We start from the raw sequence: 19506 nt of genomic DNA on the forward strand, positions 1-19506 counted from the left end.
TTTATAGGAGCTTCTATATTCTGTTCACAAACTTGCACCATCCTTGCTAGCTCATACCATGCTTGCAAATCTTGACAATATACTGTATTTCCTAACTCAAGTAGGCAACTAATACAGAACTAACCACTTGTGTAGATTTCTATTATTTTTTAAAAAAAAGAAAGAGAAGGTGTTTCTGGCAGTATGGTTTAGTAGGATGCCATAGGAATTTCCTTCCGAGAATACCAAACGGTTTCTCTATTATTTAGAGTGATATAATGATGGTGGATCCTATCTAGCCTCAGAGATGAAAGCAACTGTGTTATCTTAAAGAAGAGTGTGCCAGCTCCAGAAGAGCAAAAGGCAGAACACAGAATGGAAAGCAAACACACAGTCACTCATACTTTGGTAGGAGTGCTTAGCTTTCATGCCTACTTCCGGGACTGAGAATAGGCATTTTGGTTGCCTGGAGACATAAAATAAACAAAAGGAGTTTAGTAACAGTGCTGGGTGCTGTGGAATCTATCTGCTGCCTTTCAGGCTAAATGGGGAGAAAAACCAATCATACAGAGTTTTTCTTTTCTGAATTTCAACCAGAATGAAGTATGGTACTTCCTCTGACAAGTGCTCCAACAGGTATTGCTCATTTTTTAAATAACATTTTAACAGCTTCCTAGCAATCCAGAAGAATACTAGAGTGGACATTCAGATTCAATTGAAATATAAACGGCTTTCCCCCCCACCCCCCAACTTTGATTTGGGCTTTTCTGGGATTGAGAGTATTATTGTGACTGATTTATAGCTTTCTACAAAACCAAATATTAAAATCAAAATATAATCTCATTTCCCTTTTCTAATAGAATGACTGATATGGGATGCCTCCAGAGGCCTTGAAATACTATAGTAATCTATAGAAGAGATTATAATTGGATTAGGCTATTCAATGTTTGATGAAAAGGTATTAAAAAATCACGATATAAAATTCTATTCATTAGATTGTGTTTGAATTGCTTTTCCATTTGGATTCATTGTGCTAAATTACATTAATCATATTTCTCAAAATTGTCTATATAACTGAACAAGTAAATTAATTTTATTTTATCCTAGGAAACTTCAAGTTGCCTTTTAGTTGTTTTGAGCATGCCCCTCACAAAGGACTGTTGATGAAATATTGAATGAAGACTTGACTGTATGTATACTTGGCTAACTTGTTGAAAAAATATATTTTTTTGTAATTGTTTGAATCAATGGTATTAGAAATATAAATAATAAATTAGTATTATGATCTTAATCAATGCATTGCAGAATTAAGGCCTCATTACTGAAGATTATCATCCATAATCTAACATGGTGCTTCAATGCAGGTTGGTAAATGGATATTTTTCAATTTTCCAATCCAGGACTGAGACAAAGTGGCTATGCCAAAAGTAACCTATAATGCTGGTTAACCACTCATTTGAAAGAGTTTGTCTCTGCAATAATATTTTAAGAACATAAATTCCATGGAAACAAGCAAACAAATAAAGCTTCGTTTCCTCTTTCAATACAAACAAGTCATTTCTAGTACTGAAAATGCAAATAAAGATACTAAAAGAAGTCCCACTAAGGGATAAACATCAGTAAGAGATGTAAGAGAACCAGTTTTGTGTAGCATGAGGGTGCTGACCTAAAAAGCAGGAGACACTAAGTTCTTGACCACCCTTAGGCATAAAAGCCAGCTGGGTGACTCTGAGCCTGTCACTGTCTCAACTCATCTCACCTCACAGGGTAATTGTTGTAGGGGAAATAGGAGACAGAAGGTATGTTCATCCCCATGAGTTTCCCAAAATATACATTAAAAAGGCCAGATAAAACATAGGAATATGACTCAAATTGGTATAATGGTTGAGGTGCTGGTCAGGATGCTGAGAGTTCTAGACCATCGTGTTTCTGTTTGTTTCTGTTTCTGTTTATTTGGATTTATATGCTGCCCTTCTCCAAAAGGACTCAGGGCGGCGTACAACATTAAAAAAAAACACATCCCAAAGTTAAAAAAATTATATATCCAAAAAACAACCGAATTTAAAAGACAATACATGTAAAATAAGTTAAAATTAACAGGCCAGGCCGGCTTGCTGGAAAAGCCAACTTTTTAGGGCGCGTCGGAAGGACCGGAGGTCAGGGATTATGCGAAGCTCAGGGGGCAGCTCATTCCAGAGGGAAAGTGCTCCCACAGAGAAGGCTCTCCCCCTGGGGGTCACCAGCTGACACTATCTGGCCGACGGCACCCTGAGGAGGCCAACTCTGTGGGATCGTACTGGACGGTGGGAGGCTACTGGTGGCAGTAGGTGGTCTCGCAGGTACCCTGGCCTAAGCCCTTAGGTAACTGGGTGACCTTGGGCTGTTCACTCTAATCAAAGCCCCACCACTTCTGAAAATCTTGTCAAGAAAACTTCAGAGATTAGTCTAGGCAGTTGCCAGGAATCAACTGGTATAAAAGCCAAAAAATGAATGAAAGAATGAATGAAAAATTATCTTTGTATCGTGCTGTGCTTCAATTCCTTGCATTTCGTATAACCAGACAAACAAGTTATATCTTCTGGGAGTTACAATATGGTATCATCTGTAGGATCACAATTAAATACCACTATAATAGTATGTTTTACTAAGACAGGTTCCCAAATTTCATCACTAGTCATAAAAATGGAATGTTGACTTCATGACATCACCAAGGAAACAACGATGCCAGTTTTTAAGCATCTTTCAGAATTGGATAACAGTACGAAGTCTTTCAGATAACAGTCCCATTCGCAAGAATTGTTAGACTAATAGACAGCTCTTTTTAGTCTGAGGTAAGATACTTACGATACGTTACCTCATGCTGTTCATGGTATTTTAAAATTCTGCTCCTTTATGATTGTCAGGTTTTCCAATGAGATTAATTAATTTGATATTTCTGTTAATGTTTCTGTAGATGACATCACAACCAATAGATAGTCACTAGTAATAATCATGTATGTGGTTTGGTTATTTTTAATATTATTAGCCATTCACATTTATGTTTTTGATATGGGTGGCCACATAATCTAATAAATAAAAATAAATAATGTGATATGAAAGGCAAAAGTTCTAAGAAAAATGCTAGTTATATGTAACATTTCTGGTATATTGATCATGCTATCATTAGCAATGTTATTTCTAATTATATTATTTATTATATAATAAATGGTATTATTATATAATAAATGGTACAAACAATTACAAGTTTGAAGGGAATTAAAGGGAAAATCACAAAAATATATGAATGAAGAATGAATGAAGTTGAAAATAAGAGAAAGACTGAGGAAATTGTAGATCAATGTAACTGAAAGAATTGAGAAATTAAAAGAACAAAATGCAAGATATAAAACAGTGTACAGTATAGAGATGGTTAAAGCATCCATGGTTAACCAGGATAGAAAGTTTGGAGAGGTATAATGAACAGTGTTGATGTAAACCAGTTTTAGCTATGTTTCTTTTTCTTTTCTTTATCTTGTGCCTCTAGTTTCTTTATCTTATTATTACTGTTGTTCACAGATGCCATATAGCTGTGAGCAATAGCAGTAGGCCAACTCTATAGCCAATTCTGAGGACAGAATATTTGGAAGATGCCTTAAAGCAATAAATCAAAACAAAAAATAACAAACATTTCTAAACCTTTGCTCAGTAATCTGACTGACCAAAGAGTCTCAGGTAGAAGTTTGGCTCGTCACATTCTACCTCTTTCTGCGGAGGTAGATCAAATTAGTAACTTCAAATTTTTGCCTACAGAATACATTCAATATCAATGAACAGCTGTCAGGGCCATCTCTATCATTAGACAGTACCTCAAGCCACAGATGCTAAGAAGTGACAGAAACAATTTCTTATCACAAAAATTCCACATAAGTTCGCTGGTCATTCTCTTGTCTTAAAAGACAGAAATGTGTATACTAGTTAGTATTCCTTGTATCTTGATTTATGGTGCTACCCACTACTAATTCCACTCATTTAAATTTTCTGCCTCTGGATTAGAAACACCAAAAGATAATTTCCTAAAGATATTTATGAAATGTTTTCAACCAAGCTATTCAATAGCTAAAGCAGACATAGGTCAAGATTGCTGTCAGTGTTGAAGTTCCATAACATAAGAATTTGTTTTATCAAAGATTCTTTTCTCTCGTGTAGTCTAAGATGGCTAAACTAAATTTAAAGAAGAAGTTATTTGGTTATCCTAGAAGTTCCGTTTCATCAATCAGGTGGAATAAATACATTCCTATACACTTTGCCAATTAAAAACAAACTGCTCTGATGGAAAACAAGAAACTCAGATGGCTGGTGTAGGAATCACGTTTCAGTTAACTTGCTATCAAATTGATAACTTTCTGTGCTCAGATCAGGTTTCTTTTCCATTGATTGAAGCAAATTCACAATTAAGAACATAGTTAGGAAGAATTAAAATTCCACTTGAAAGATCTTCACATATTGATCTTGTAGTAATGTTTTCTAAGTCTCTACTCTGCATTATAATGTCATTCTATAGTACCATATAAAAATATTTTAAAAGATTTCTTTGCCACTACGGAGAAGCAGTATTAAGAGGTGTGATACTGGATGAAAACACCAAATTTTCCTTTCCTTTTTTAAAAAAATAGTTGAATTTTAACATGAGTATGAACAAAATAATTATACTATGTATAATTATTACTGTATGTTAACATGTATAGTCTCTATTTGCAGCCTCAGACCCAATTAGATGAATTCTAGTTATCACCTTACTTGCCAAAATTGATTGTGTTCTACATAAATAGAACTAAAAGTGATTAATGTACTTTATCTGACTATTTTAAAATTTCTGCAAGCCATTTAATAATGTGACATTTGCTACCTTAATAGGCTACAATGATTATTTTAATGAATATGAAAAATGGATTTCTTTTTTACAGATAATACTTCAAATAAAAATGTCAACAGAGAACACTGCAGAGTTGGTTAAATATCTTGAGAAGTAAGTGAACCATATTCTTGTCTTTCATTGATCACAAGTTATAAGTATTGTAAAACAAAAGGAAAGTAGAAGAAAATTGGAAATATTCACTTTTGGTTAACTGTGAATTATGATTAGCTAAACTATAATAATTTCAAAGTAGCAATTCTGACTTGCATTAATAAACCTTTATTTAATCCTGCTTCTTGATTAGTTTAAGTTTGAAAACCTAAGTTTCCTATTTTCTCACAGCCATGACCTGTGAGAAGGATTATATTTGGCCTCAAAGAAGCTTATTTGTAAAGCATTCAATTATGTCCTATGAATAACCAGATTCCAGAATCACATACAACCCTGTTCATATATTTTCTTGAGAATGCTTCCAAAGATATAGATTATTTAAGTAACTGCTCGAAGATATTTCCAATTTTTTTGCGTCTATTCTAGAATAAGTGTTAACCAAGGAAATTCCTTTATCCACAACAAAGTATTTGTGGGGTGGGGTGAAAAAGTCAAATGGCAACTTCCAGTTTTTATCTGTGTTGCACTATTATGGCTACCATTTTGACCAAATTGCATACATCACATTAGTAGAATCAGCTTCTTAGATTATATCCAGACCACTTGCCATTCTTTATTTTCCCAAACTATATTATACTATTTATACTGCAATAAATGTTTTCATGAACTTGCTCCTATATTAAGTAATATATGAAAACTTTTCTTCAATTTTATTTTAATTCTTTTTTGGACAAAGGTCTATCAGAGCCACTCAAATTTGTAACAACAATAGCACTCCTAGTGATCTTTATTTTGACGGTGTATTTTATTCTAGCAGAAATAATTAGTTTACATCTTGAACACATGTAATAAAAATATGGATTTGGAGAAAATAGGAAACACTTTCCACAAAATTTAGCCTTGAAAATATCTGGTACAGAAAGGATTAATCGCGTCTGTTTCAGATACATGGTAGTGAATGCCTGAGAAGGGAATATGAGCTAAGTAAAGTACAAACTGCAAATGAATGAATAAATAAATGGGTGCAAGGTTGTTGTAATCATTATGAACATATTGGTATTGATTTTAGAAGGTCAGAAAGCCTAAAATATTTATCCTTGACTGCAAAGACTCGTGCAGCCTTTCCCTTCAATAGATGTTCCAGTATGTCTCTTAAGGAATACAATTAATGCAATTAAGAATTAGTTTTAACTAAGAGATTACGTGTTTATGGACATCATCCCCCTACCTCCAGGGTTAAGAACAAATTCTGTTCCTAACTTTGCCTTTAGCCTGAATCGGTATTTAAGTCAGAATTTGTATGTCTATGAAAATTCTCAAGCATCCAGGCCATGGTTGTTTCAAAAGTGCTTTTTCCAAAGGTAACTGGACTTTCTGAAGACTTTTTTTGAACTAAAGAAGCTTCTTGGATGAGAAGCGAAATGTTTTCAAAGTTAAAAAATCAAGAAAGTCCAGTTGCCTTTTGGAAAAAGCACCTTTGAGTTGGAATTTATAGTTACAAATGGACAGCCTATTACTAAAACTGACGGACAGTGTTGTCTTTTCTCAAGCTAACAAATGTTGAAGCTGTTCAATTCTTTTAGGAACCACTGAAAATGGGATGTATATTAAACACATGCAACCTCAGCAGTTCCTCTGCTCGAGGAAGAAAATGCTGTCCACACTTTTTAGTGACAGGCAGCCCATTTGTATCTGGCAGTTGTCCTTAAATCAGATGTACTTAACTCAGGGATTGCTTGTATTGAGTTTCCATATGCATCTTGTAGACTTCAACTTCTAGATTTCCTCAGCCAGCCAACCTTAAGACTTGTGGACTTCAATTGTCAGAATTGTGGACTTCAAGTCCCAGAATGTGGACTTCAACTCCCAGAATTCTTCAGCCAGCCAAATTAAACCATGATTGAGGAAATCTGGGAATTAAAGTTCACAAGTCTTAAAGTTGCTGAGTGGAGAAACCCCTGAAATAGATAGTTACTTTTTGCAGATGGTGAAGTAGAACCAGTGTTTATTTTCTTCAATCTTACTGTGGCAGGAAAGTAACTCTTTTGAAAGAGAGCGGGGCATCTGTTGGGCAGGATTTCATTGTTACTGAGCCATGTTATTTGGCCTCCCTGCATCTGCTTAGAATGAAGTATGACCATTTTGGATTAAGTCTCCTGGTGTATAATTCTAAATTAGTGAATTTTCATTAACACGTTAAATCATCCAAATGGCATAAATAATGTGGAGCCATGGTGACGCAGTAGTTAGAATGCAGTATTCATGCTAATTCTGCCCACAGGCAGGAGTTCAAACCTGATCGCTCAAGGCTGACTCAGCCTTCCATCGTTCCAAGGTCGATAAAATGAGGATCCAGATTATTGGGGGCAATATACTGACATTTTTAAATAGTCAGAAAGTGCTTTAAAGCACTATGGGGTAGTATATAAGTCTAAGTGCTATTACTATTATCTGATTTAGAATCTGAGTAGAGTAAACCTGAGTTATTTGGATTTGGATGGGGAAAACACCTGAAAATTCCAGGGATGTTTGCTAGAATAGGAAAAAAATTTAAAAATCACAAAGAAGATTGTAACAAGCTACTCTTCAAATGTTGCCAAATCAAGCCACCAAGAATTGAGTACAACTTGAGTGCATCTTTTATCTTTTTATTACAAAGCAATATTTACCTTTTTACTGTTAGACACAGGGCACCGGGGGCAAGCTGCGATTAAATCATTTAGTTTCTAGCTTCTAAGATCTTGGAGCTGTGGATTCATGTATAATTAATTCCCCAATTGAGTTGGGATCAAGCTGTTTGAAAAATGAATATAATTTAGCATCATTCTGTCAGTTTATAGACAGAGAGATTATGACATGTTTACAGAAGTCTGTGTGGTTTTAGAGCTACTGCTAGCATTAATGACTGCTGTTAAAGACCCAAGTCCCCAATGCTAGGGGCATTTTTATAACATTTGCCACTCCTATGATTTATTTTCCTTTGGGGATTTAAAAAGCAGATGCTTTTGCTGAGATGTTTTTTGAATGCCGTGATTCTAAGAACATTTGCAGAAGCAATTTCTCTTCCAATTTTCAGGTGATTTCTTTAAGAAATCACTAATGCAATTATGAAGATTTTGTAATACTTCATAGCTCTCATTCTTATTCTAGCATTTACCTTATTCTAGCATTTATGTAGGTATTTTCATCGTCAGGATACAGCCTGCTTCCAATCTTCAGTGGTATATTAGAAAGTGCTTCAGATGTATCCATACTTAATTCCAAAGCTGAATATCATTTTGTGAACAAATAGCTAGGCCTTGGGTCCAAATTCCAAATGTGTTTTCCAGGACAAACTTTCCCTATGTGGTACCTACCATATATGCTGGTTTTTAAATGCTATAAATTGGCTCAATCTGAATGGGAATTTTGGTTGAACACATCTGGAAGTTCTGCTTGGAAAAATTCTTCTAGAGTCCTAAATATGATTCACCAACATTTTTTCCCTCTAAGATATATTGAAATATTATAGAAGTTCTGTGGCTTTTATTGCTGACAACTGATTTCAATCAGTTTAATTCCCACACTGGTGCAATTTTTAGGGGAATTTAGTTATTTCTGTTATCTTGTACATGAGTGACAAACTAAATAAATAAATAAATGGAAAATAAAAAGACATGCTTGTGAAGGATTAATTTTCATCCCAGCGAACTACTAAAATCTCTCTCCTAGCTTGGACGTTAAAGAAAAATGCCTTCCACTGGTATCAATATCAAAAATATTTCTCCCCTATCTTAGAGACAGAGACAACATCTTTCAGTTGGAAGTCTTTATTGACAAGTGTGCTGTGGGAAAAAGAAATGCAGAATCCAACTATCTTACCATAATAATATGGCACCAATGTAAATGAGCTAGAACAATTTATCATAGAATTGACACATATCCAGAACAAGGCAGTTTAATAAGGAGCTGTGGATTTCTTTTACATTGCTGTTTATTTCCTCTTCTTTTCTTTTCCTTCATCTTAATTTTTTCCTATTGAGTATGAAGACTAATATAGAATAAAGCACTAGCTAGTGCTTTATCGGCAGTCCTGAATTTTCTTTTAATAATATGAGTCTGTTAACAATTTTAAAAATCAGGAAAAGATTAGCTTAATGAAAATGAAGACTACATTTTTACTACCTTCCTAGAAGATGGTGTAATTTTAACATGGTATCCTTCTTCTGATGCCTAAGTAAATCTTGGGTTGTCCTTGAGTAGAGGAGAATAGATAGCTACTCTTAATTCCTCTCTTTGTCTCTCTTCTTCCCTCCCCTGCCCATAGAAATCTGCTGCTAAACGTAAAGCTTTATGGCCTGCTGTTTTAAATTCTAAGATGTGAATATAAGTTAGATAGATGGGAAAATGACCCATGCTACATAGAAATATACCTTCAAAAAGTAAAATGAGCTAGAAGGAGAGCATTATTTTAACCAACCTGCCTTCTATTCTCTCTTCTTAGGTTTCCTTTAATCATATGTGCTATGCAATCCATGCTCAGCCTTCCTCTTTTTTTTTATTCCCAAATCTGCTTGATCCTTTTACCTTGTTCTTGTTCATAATTTTCTTGCTGTCCTAAGTACTTTCCCCCCCTCTCCACCTCTCATTTCTTCCGACTATCTTCCAAGCTTTCTGTATTCCCTTCTCCATGGTAATAACTGTAGTTATTCCCTTGGAAGTGAATGGCATTTATGGAACTAATTATGGTCAACAAATTAACTGAAATGGAATGATTAAGTTTGGATCAAGAGTTGGGTAGAAATTGGGAATTTAATTGGACTTCCTAAGTCAACTTGGCATGTTTTTGAATCAGAGTTTTGTATGGGTTTTGAAATGCTCCTTTTGCCATTTTTAGACTCCTAAAATGTTTAGTAGGAGAAACAACGGCATTTCTTTTCATAGATTTTATTTTTTCATATCCATGCACACCATCACAAATTAATTATAACTGAAGAGGATAATTAAAGTGATGCAAGAGTGACTGCAAATTAACTGAAGGACTTTATTTTGCATTTTGGAGGGATTATTTTGATTATTTGAATTTAAACATAGGCTAATCATAATTTGTGTGTATATAAATATAAGATTCCTTGGCCATATCTTGTATTATTTGGATCTACTTCTTATTAACTGCCTGCCAATAATGGCTGGATTGTTGGAAGATATTTTTTTTACCATGGAAGGTTCCTGATGATGCCAGAGCTGGATTTAGGGTGATGGAGATGGTTAATGTCATCCAAAATCAGCAGAAAAGAAATACTTGCTTTACTTTGAAACCTAATACATTTATTTTAGGATATTGGGGAACAGAAGGCTATTAAATAACATCTTAATAAAATGCTGAACACATACATAAGAAAATAAGGACAGGATTGGTTCTACATATTCAGTATTTATTCAACTGGAAGAGGAAACACATCTATGAGCTATGAATTTTAAAAAAAATATTGGATAAGTTTTAACCACAAAAAATATCCTAACCTATTAGCATTTGATTTAATTCTGACATGGTGGTTGCTTTCAAGTATTTGAAGGACTTGTCATATGGAAGTCAAAGCTGGCAGTTGTTGAGAATTGTTCCAGAAGATAGGGTAAGAAACAATGGTTCATATTACAAAGCAATATATTTAAGTTGGCATCATTGTACAAGAAACAGGATGCCCCATAGGTGGCAATGTCTCTTTCACTATAGGTTTCTAAACTGAAACTTGATGGACATATGGCAGGGTTATTGTAGTAACTGATTCCTGAACTGTGCAGGAGATTGGACCCAAAGATCTCTTAGTGTTCTTCCAATTTTCCATTCTCTATCTGATCTTCAGGTTTGAACAATTTATTTTGTTCACATTCAATCTGAATTTTTAAGCTTAATGTGACCCCTCCTAATTTCATGTGGAGTTGTCCAAAAGGAGATATGGGGTGGATTCATACCTGCAAACTGGACATGCTTTTATTGTGGATCAGTTGACTCTTAGTCTTAGGTTTGGCTGCATCCCATAGTTTTTTCTTGCAGTGGGAAAAAAAGATATTCACCCCTTATGTTCGGTAAATGTTAGGAATGTAGTGTTGATTTTCCCTAAATTGTTCCTGAAAACAGTTTCTCCAAATTCAGCTTTGTAAAAAAAACAAAAACAAATTTGCATTGTATGGATGTTTTAATTCATTATCTTGATATCAGGTGTTCAAGGAGATCCAGGGTTATTAGAGGGCAAGGTTTATGAAAAATCTCCTTTCCTTCTTCCCCTTGCCATTTGCAAATGTGACCTTTTAGGTTGAGTTTAATGACAACTGCCTAAAGACAACACTTTCATTGTAGGGAGATGCAACCAGCATACAGGCATTCTGGTGAAAAGGTCATTGCATTATAGATCTCATCAGTGCTGATCATACTGAAAACAAAAAGAATAGAATAATTCTAAGACCATCAATTTTTAAGACAGTCAAAACTGAGAACTTTTTTTAACCTTTTCTTTGAGATTACAATTTAGGTACCCCCCCTCCCCCGAATAATTTGCACCCACCAGGCACAGGCACCCTGCCTTTTTCTAGCCAGAAAGAGAAGAAGAAAAAACTCATTTCAAGCTCTAATCTCCATCAACAGCTGGAGCCACTTAAGGGAAGCTGTGTAATTAAGAGTCCAGATCTATGTTATCTAAGTGCCTAACACTTTACAAGTTTTTCCTTTTTCCAGAAAGAAACCTCTTTGCACCAAAGGTCCTTAGCGTATTGGACATAAGCTCAGCTATTGAGACTATGAAATGTGCAAAGGCCTATTAGCGTTCTTCATTGAGCTGAACTTGTACTTACACCCAAAGAGACTGCTAGACTTTCAAAGAACTTCTCCCTTCCAGTCCATTTCCTCCTCTGATTTTACAGCCACACAGTTCCTGTTCAACTGAGTCTACATCAGAGAAAGGAATTGAATAACAATGTTCATCCTTTGAATTAATCTGAATCCCAGCTCCAGGTGAACCATAAACTTAGGATGCCAATAGTCATGTTGAAATAATATAATACAATACAATAGTAGAGTTGGAAGGGACCTTGGAGGTCTTCTAGTCCAACCCCCTGCCTAGGCAGGAAACCCTATACCGTTTCAAACAAATAGCTATCCAATGAGACAGCCAAGAAGAATTGATGCCTTCCGTTATGCCCTTTTATTTATTTTGGAAATTTATATTGCTGCCTATTCACACATGGCGAGAATATACAAGAATATTAAAAATTCATATAAAAAACAAAACTAATAAAAGAATTGTATAATAAATCATATAATAAATAACCCCCCCATCCCAGTGACAACACATCACATGAGTCATTTAATAGGCTCCATTCCACTCTACATTCCACAGGCCCACTGGCAGAACCAGGTCTTCAGTGCCTTCTGGAAGAGTGTTAGAGTGGGGGGGCATTCTAATTTCTGGCGGAAAGATGTTCCAGAGAGTGGGAGCCACCACAGAGAAGAACCTTCCTCTGGGACCCACCAGTTTATCTTCCTAGGGGATGAGACCCACAACATTCCTTGTCTCCCTGCTCTGGTGGGTTGGGTAGATGTGACCGGCAAGAAGACGGTCCCTCAGATAACCTTTCATAAACATCTAGAAGTTCTGTCTACTACCAATTCTTGTCCTTATCCTTTCTGTTCTCCCCCCATTCCCAATCTATATGTATGTTACAATATAATATGAGTTTCTCTATGTATTTTTCCAATGTCTCCTGCTGAACTCCTGACTTAAATGCTTTCACCAATCTTTTCCCTCCTCTCCACTGTTTATCCAGATCACTCAAAGAAAATATTATATAATGACCTTCTTTTCCTTAAAAACTATAGTGGACATCTTGTTCCATTTCACCCAGGGATTATTCACTGCTATTGCCTTAGTAATGTTTTAAATGCTATTCCCCACTGATTATACTTTTTCCTCATTACCGTTTTCTACCAACTGTTACTTCCTCCACTGAGTGCTTTGTGGATTTTTTGTGCCTTCCTTGCTATTAGGGGAATGTGTTTTAAAGACTATTTCCTAAATTGGTTTGCAAAATAATATTTAGATTTTAAATCTTAGCTTGTGTAAAATAATGTGAGTATGCTTGGGGCAAAAGTAAGTTTCCATTGTACCTGACCAAATTGTGCCAGAACAGCTCAGTATTTTCTTTACTATGAATAGGGAATATTATATGTGGCATGAGTACATTAAAGCTGCTAATATGATCTCTAATTCTCTCATTTCTGAAAAAGCATTTTGTGAAAGTTTTGATTGACCAAAGTGAATATTTAAAGACCCATTTGATAACAACTGAAATGCCAACAACATTGTAACTTGGAGTGTAAGATAAGGGGTAAAGAAAATGAAATAATTAATGACTTCATAATGAACAAATATTTCTGTTATGGGTGTCTGAAATGAAGAGAAGAATACAATGGAGCTGAACAAAAGTGGAATGATCTGATGGAGTAGAAATGATTAATAAATGAAATTCATGAGGGTATAGATTTAATTATGTATGAAAGAGCTAAAGCATTAATACATGCATAAATAACTATATATAGTACATACATATAAAAGGAAGAAAACCTAGAAATTAACATTTCATTGACAGCAGCAAATAGTTTCTATAAGCTAAGTGTATGAATTAAAATTTTGCTACTGCCTTTGAAAACTTGAGTTTTGGTCATTTAATAAGAATACCTCAATCTCTCCATCATTAGTGTTTAACAGACTCAGGATTGGGTGTATTGGCGCTGATCAAGAGGGATTTTTAAAAGGATATGTGAAACAGATTCAACCTCAGTATTCAAGCATATAGGTAGCCCTCAACTTGCAGCCACAACTGAGTCAGAAATTTCACTTGCTAAGCAAGACAATGAAGTGAATTTTGCCCCATTTCACAATCTTTCTTGCCACAGTTGTTAAGGGAATCACTGCAGTTGTTAAGTTAATAACATGGGTTGTTAACTGAATCTGTGTTCCCCAATGAATTTGTTCATTCATGTCAGAAGCATCGCAATTAAAACAAGGCATACTATATAAAATTTAAAACATAAAATAGAAGATTAAATACACACAAGTTAAACAGAAACTAACATCATTAATTGTATTCTGTTGTAAGGCCATGAGGTCTTCAAATGGGCACTGATCAGGATACAAAGGACAGGTATACATACGTGTTGTGGCCCAGCAGGACCCGTTGGAGCTGCCACCAGACTCCGACAGTGAGGGTCCCTATGAGTCGGCTCTGGAGGATGTGGAGGACCCTGGACAGGGTTCCGACTCCGAGCAGGGATCAGAGAGGCTGGTTGGCCACCAGGAGGCGCCTGAGGCATGGAGCAGTGGTGAAAGCCGAAGAGAGTGTGCTCCTGATGTCATGCCTTGGAGCAGTGGGGAGGAGACAAGGGAGTGGTTTCTCGATGCCAGGCAACGGAGAGCTGCTAGACGGAGAGAACAGCTAAGCATTTTCAAGAGACGATTGGATTCAGGTGATCGTAATCAGGCTCCTCTCAAGGCAATTTAAGGAGGGACTTTCCGACAGTTGTTTTGCAGGAATCAACTGATCATTAGCGTTGGAGACGCTCTCAAATCTGTGTCGTACCTTGGCAGGCTGGATTGCTGCCAAGGTGGTATCTGGACCTTGGCAGGCTGGATTGCTGCCAATGTGTTATCTGGACCTCGGCGGGCTGGATTGCTGCCAAAGTGTTATCTGGACCTGGATTGCTGCCAAGGTGTAAGCTGTATGTAAATAAAACATCTTGCAGAGACCTTGTTTCGGAGTGAGTTGGTATACGAGAAGGGGGGAGTCAGAACACATACGTATGTGTTCTTGTCTGCATGTCACTACAATCAAAAAAGGGGAGAAACCACCAGATAGCCCCATTTGTTCAGAGTATCTCTGGATCTAGTGGTATTCAATGCTTTCTATACTTCCCAGCTTTCACCAAATCCAGGTGCCAGCTCCTCTGTTGGTTCTGTCCAATGTTGGCTCTTGTACCTTTCTATAGGTCCACTCTCTACTTTAAAATTCTTTGAAGTTTTCCGTTGACCTAAGGAAGCTGTAAGGAGCCTTTAAGTGTGAAGGGATTATAGAACAGTTGCCTTGATCAATATGAATCTATGAGGCCTAAGATGAAAGTTATAAATTAATTGACCATTTATGATCTCAGCATTTTATACAGGAATTTACTAATCTCATAAAGTTGCTGTAAAATAAAGATAAAGCTCATGAACCAGAACATGCATATTAAAGAAGCTACATCAATTATTAAAAAGAATATAGTAAATCCTAATGGATTGCACTTAGAATCAGGCTGTCTTAAACTAATCTAAAGAAATCTCAAGATATTTGAAAACATTTCCACAGCTTCCCAAAGAAACACATTTTGTGTGCAACTGCATAAACATTATTGATGAGTAGGCAACTGGACAAACGCTTCCAAAATGTGAACATGCTTTATGAAGAAAAGGTTTAATACTGGGAGTGAAGAATTAAGTTTTCAATGTCAGAGCGAAACAAAGATATATATGTATTCTGCCAGAGGCAAAATGGAAGATTACCTCTACATTCTTTCTGGTGAATATATTGCCAACTATTATGGCTCAAGTAAAATTTTTGCTAGCTATTTAATCATAGCGTAATAATTTGCTAATTCTTTGTTGGCTTTTTAGGCCCAATTCTAGAAGACAAGGCAAATAGTAACACATACAATATTGTATAAATTGAAATGTTTATATGTACATGGAAGAATTCAGATGATTGGAAATTGCATTGTACTTGTGTCGGAGGCAACACTTCCACTTTGAAAGTATTAGTCAGAGATATTACCATTGCTGGGGATGCCCATTTGGGGGCTCCTTTCATGTCCCCAGCAGGAGCTGGAGTGAAGAATGGGAGCTCACCCCATCCCATGGCAGCACTCAAGTCTCAAACATGAGCTTGCAGCTTGTCAAACCAGCATCCTAACCACATGAGCCACTGTGCTCCTAGGGTTGGAAATATGTTTGTCCCTTAATCTTGGAACCTGTCATCAGAATTCTGAAACTAAATAGAAAGTTATTTTCACATTTTTAATTATTACTACTAAAAGATTTTTTATAGTTTTATGGTATATTTTTAAATTCTATGACTTGGTCTTGGACCATAAATAAAAAACAAATAGGAAAAAGAACTCTTGTGTTTACTTTTTAACAACACAACATCTGTCATTCTTTCAAAATTGAATTCTTCTTTTTCTTCTCCTCCTGTTCTAATCTAAAAGCTTTTCAGATATTGAGTCATTCATTACTCATATGCCACATGAGTTATAGGCAGAAATTGCCACCTAAAGGTACTTCATTATTTTATCTTGTTGCTGTAGCTGGATGCAGTAATAAAGGATTTACCTTTAACTTTCTTTCTACTTCTGTCATGTGATTTCTTTGGACAGAACTCCAAGCCAGCCATTTCTACCGGCAATTCCTAATGTGTCTGGAAGCAGAGTGAATTCCCTGGAAGAACGGCTATCTAATCAGGAGCGTACCACTGCTGTGCTTCTGGATCAGGCATTTCGGATCAAAGATGGCCTTGTTTCATATCTTCAGGGAAATAAGAACTTTCAGCAAGGGGAGGCTCACCAGCTATTGGAAAATCACATCCAGACAATCACAAGTGTTGTTAAAAAGCTGAGCCACGACATAGAGGTATCGGCAGTTACTAGCAATTTATTAAATATTCAGAAGTTATGCAATGTTCAGCTTCAAAGAGGTCAAATCCATATTACATAATCCTAGAAGTTTTTTTTTCTTCCCAGGAAGGTAGAAACTCTTGCCTATTTTCTATCTACAAAGTATTTAAGGATCACACCATTTAAATGGAGGAAATTGTCAAATGATGGAGGCATTTGGCATATATGGATCTCTACCCTCTTCCCTAAAATTAATAACCACTTTGGAAATCTGGATTAAAACAGATCAACTATTTGCATAGTTTGTTCCTAAACATTTCTATACATAGATATAGCATTTGAGAAAGTTTAGTGTTTGTCAATTTAGCTTAAAGGTGGGTTTTTTTCCCAATAACATTTGATTCAATTTTGCTTGCCTTTCATTCATTGGAATGCAAAGACAGTTTGCAGTTGTAAACTCTTTCAAATCTTCATTAAGTGATTACTGTAGCCTTCTAGCAATGTTTAAGAATCCTAATTTCATGACTCATGTCAAGAATCCTGGTACAGCTGAAACATAGCAATAAACTTCCTCAACCTCACAATCCCTACCCCCCATTCATGTACATACAGACACTTACACATCCACCATAGTTTCAAATTTTAGAAGTCCAGAATTCTCTTTTGTCATAATGTAGGATAAAATAGTTTCTAAATGACATTTTCATTCTACTGCCTAACATGTTCACTGAATATTATACTGCCTCATATGCTGCCTAATATGGCTAATATAATGCTTAATATACTGTGTAACATGTTTACTGGATATTTTAAATCCTTTCCCATCTCTTGTCCCACCTTTTTTTAACTGCATCAAGATAGGACAGATAAAATGAAACTGCAGTTGCTTTTCATTGATAGTTTTAGAAGGACTTAAAATGCCATGTCTGTTCTTCTCTACCATCCTCCACTATTGATATTCTACAGACAGTTGCCCTAAGATCCTGATTTGCTATCCTGTCCCACTTTACATTGCGGGGCATGAAGGGAAATTTTGCCCTACTGAAATTATTGTGTTGGCATAAATGGCTTGGTTAATGTTCATAGATGAAGAACTCTCCAGACAAAACATACATGCTAGGGCTTTTGGGAATATATATATAAATATACTGTGTGTGTGTGTGTGTGTGTGTGTGTGTGTGTGTGTGTGTGTGTATGCTGGTCTTGTTGTATTTGGGTATTTTCCCGTGTAAGATTGAGATTGTCTTGGCAAGCCAAAAACATCAGCCTGAGGATGGCGAGTGAGACCTCGCCGAAACGTTGCAAAGACAACCTCAATCTTACATGGGAAAAGACCCGAATATGCCAAGACCTGCATACCTATACCCATGAAAATCTATGAAAACATATGTTTTTGTAGATTTTCATGGGTATAGGTATGCTAGTCGTTGTATTCGGGTCTTTTCCCGTGTAAGATTGAGATTGTCTTGGCAACGTTTCGACGAGGTCTCACTCACCATCTTCAGGCTGGTGTTCGGCTTCCTGTTTGTGTGAGTAAGGCGTGGTCAGAGCTGCCGTCTTTCTATAAATCTTGGTGGGGGTGTGTGGAGTGCTGGCTTTGTTTCAGTAAGTGGATTGATTGGCTGTGTAGTTGTATCATGATTGGTAGATTGGTGCTGATTGGTACTGGCTGTGTGTCAGTTGTTGTTTCGTGTTGTAATGGCCTGGGTGGTGGGTGGGGCTCATTTGTTGTCAGGTCTGATTTAAAGGGACAGCATTTGTTTTTCTCCTTTGCGAAAGAGGTTTACTTCTTTCTTTTGCTTCTCCCTTCCCCTCCTTCCTCCCTCTCTCCCTCCCTCCCCCCCTCTCAAACACACACACACACAGAGAAGTTGGATTGGACTATCTCTCCTACCCCCTTCCCTCTCTCACTCACTCTCTCTCAAACAAACACACACACACACACACAAAAGTTGGATTGGATATCTTTTCCAATGGCTTGAAAGCAGCTCCTCTGCCATCCTCCCCCATTCCCCTCCCCTCCCGCTGCCTTCCCCAAACACTTCCCCCATTGCAAATGCAGCCTGCTGTCTGGGTGGGAAATGCCTGGAACGCAATAAAGTCCACCCACTCACCTCCTGCTGGCAGGCTAGGGTGAGAGGAGAGGCAGGGAAGCCAGAGGGGAGCCAATCCGAGCCTTCCAAAAGAAAGAGGCTGGGGGAAAGTGTGTGTGCTACAGCATGGCTCTTTGCCTGGCTTCCTGCCTTCTCCTGTGGTCTCCTCAGTGCTCGCTTGTGCTCTTCCTCCTCAAGTGTAGTTTGATTGCAGGTTGAGCCACATTGCCTTTCAAAATTGTAATCAGTGAAGCTGGGCTGGATTTTTATATAGTTTTATCCAGCTGTGTGTGTGTGAGATAGAAATGGATGGGGTCTGGGGAGGAAGTCACTACACTTGGGGAGGGAGAGCACGAGCGAGCACTGAGGAGATCACAGGAGGAGGCAGGAAGCCAGGCAAAGAGCCATTCTGTAGCACACACACTTTCCCCAGCCCTGGAAGGATCCACTATGTAAAAATCCAGCCCAGCTTCACTGATTACAGGTTTGAAAAGGCAACGTGGCTCCGGCTGCAATCAAACTACACTTGGGGAGGGAGAGCATAAGCGAGTCAGGGTCCTTCCCTCCAGCCTTTGCCCAAAGCCCCACACAGCACCAGGAGGATGAAGTTTGAATTCCTCCCCCTCCCTCCGACCCACACATACCTTTTCCAGCTGCTTCAGAGAGGACTTCAACTCTGCTCTTGCCTCGGGTCCTCTGAAGAAGCCTTACTCTTGCTTCCTTCTCTTTGAGAAGCGCCTTGCAAATGGGCT

General features: G+C 37.0%; 1 protein-coding gene across 5 annotated transcripts in view; it reads left to right on the forward strand.

The window, feature by feature from the left end:
• FAM81B (family with sequence similarity 81 member B) overlaps positions 1-19506 on the forward strand; it is a 50800-nt gene that overhangs the window by 16056 nt on the left and 15238 nt on the right. Inside the window, exons 2-6 of one of the 5 annotated variants that reach the window (XM_081944921.1) lie at positions 1087-1168; positions 2633-2810; positions 4165-4235; positions 4923-4984; positions 16425-16677. In XM_081944921.1, coding sequence (XP_081801047.1) covers positions 4941-4984; positions 16425-16677 — 297 coding nt within the window. In that variant the 5' untranslated portion in view covers positions 1087-1168; positions 2633-2810; positions 4165-4235; positions 4923-4940. Of the gene's footprint in view, positions 1-475; positions 616-1086; positions 1169-2632; positions 2811-4164; positions 4236-4922; positions 4985-16424; positions 16678-19506 lie in introns of those variants that run through there. The other 4 variants (XM_081944919.1, XM_081944922.1, XM_081944920.1 and 1 more) reach the window with 4 other exon arrangements.

Source organism: Natrix helvetica (assembly GCF_964273705.1).
Source record: "Natrix helvetica genome assembly, chromosome: 2".
In the NCBI taxonomy this organism is placed as follows: domain Eukaryota; kingdom Metazoa; phylum Chordata; class Lepidosauria; order Squamata; family Natricidae; genus Natrix; species Natrix helvetica.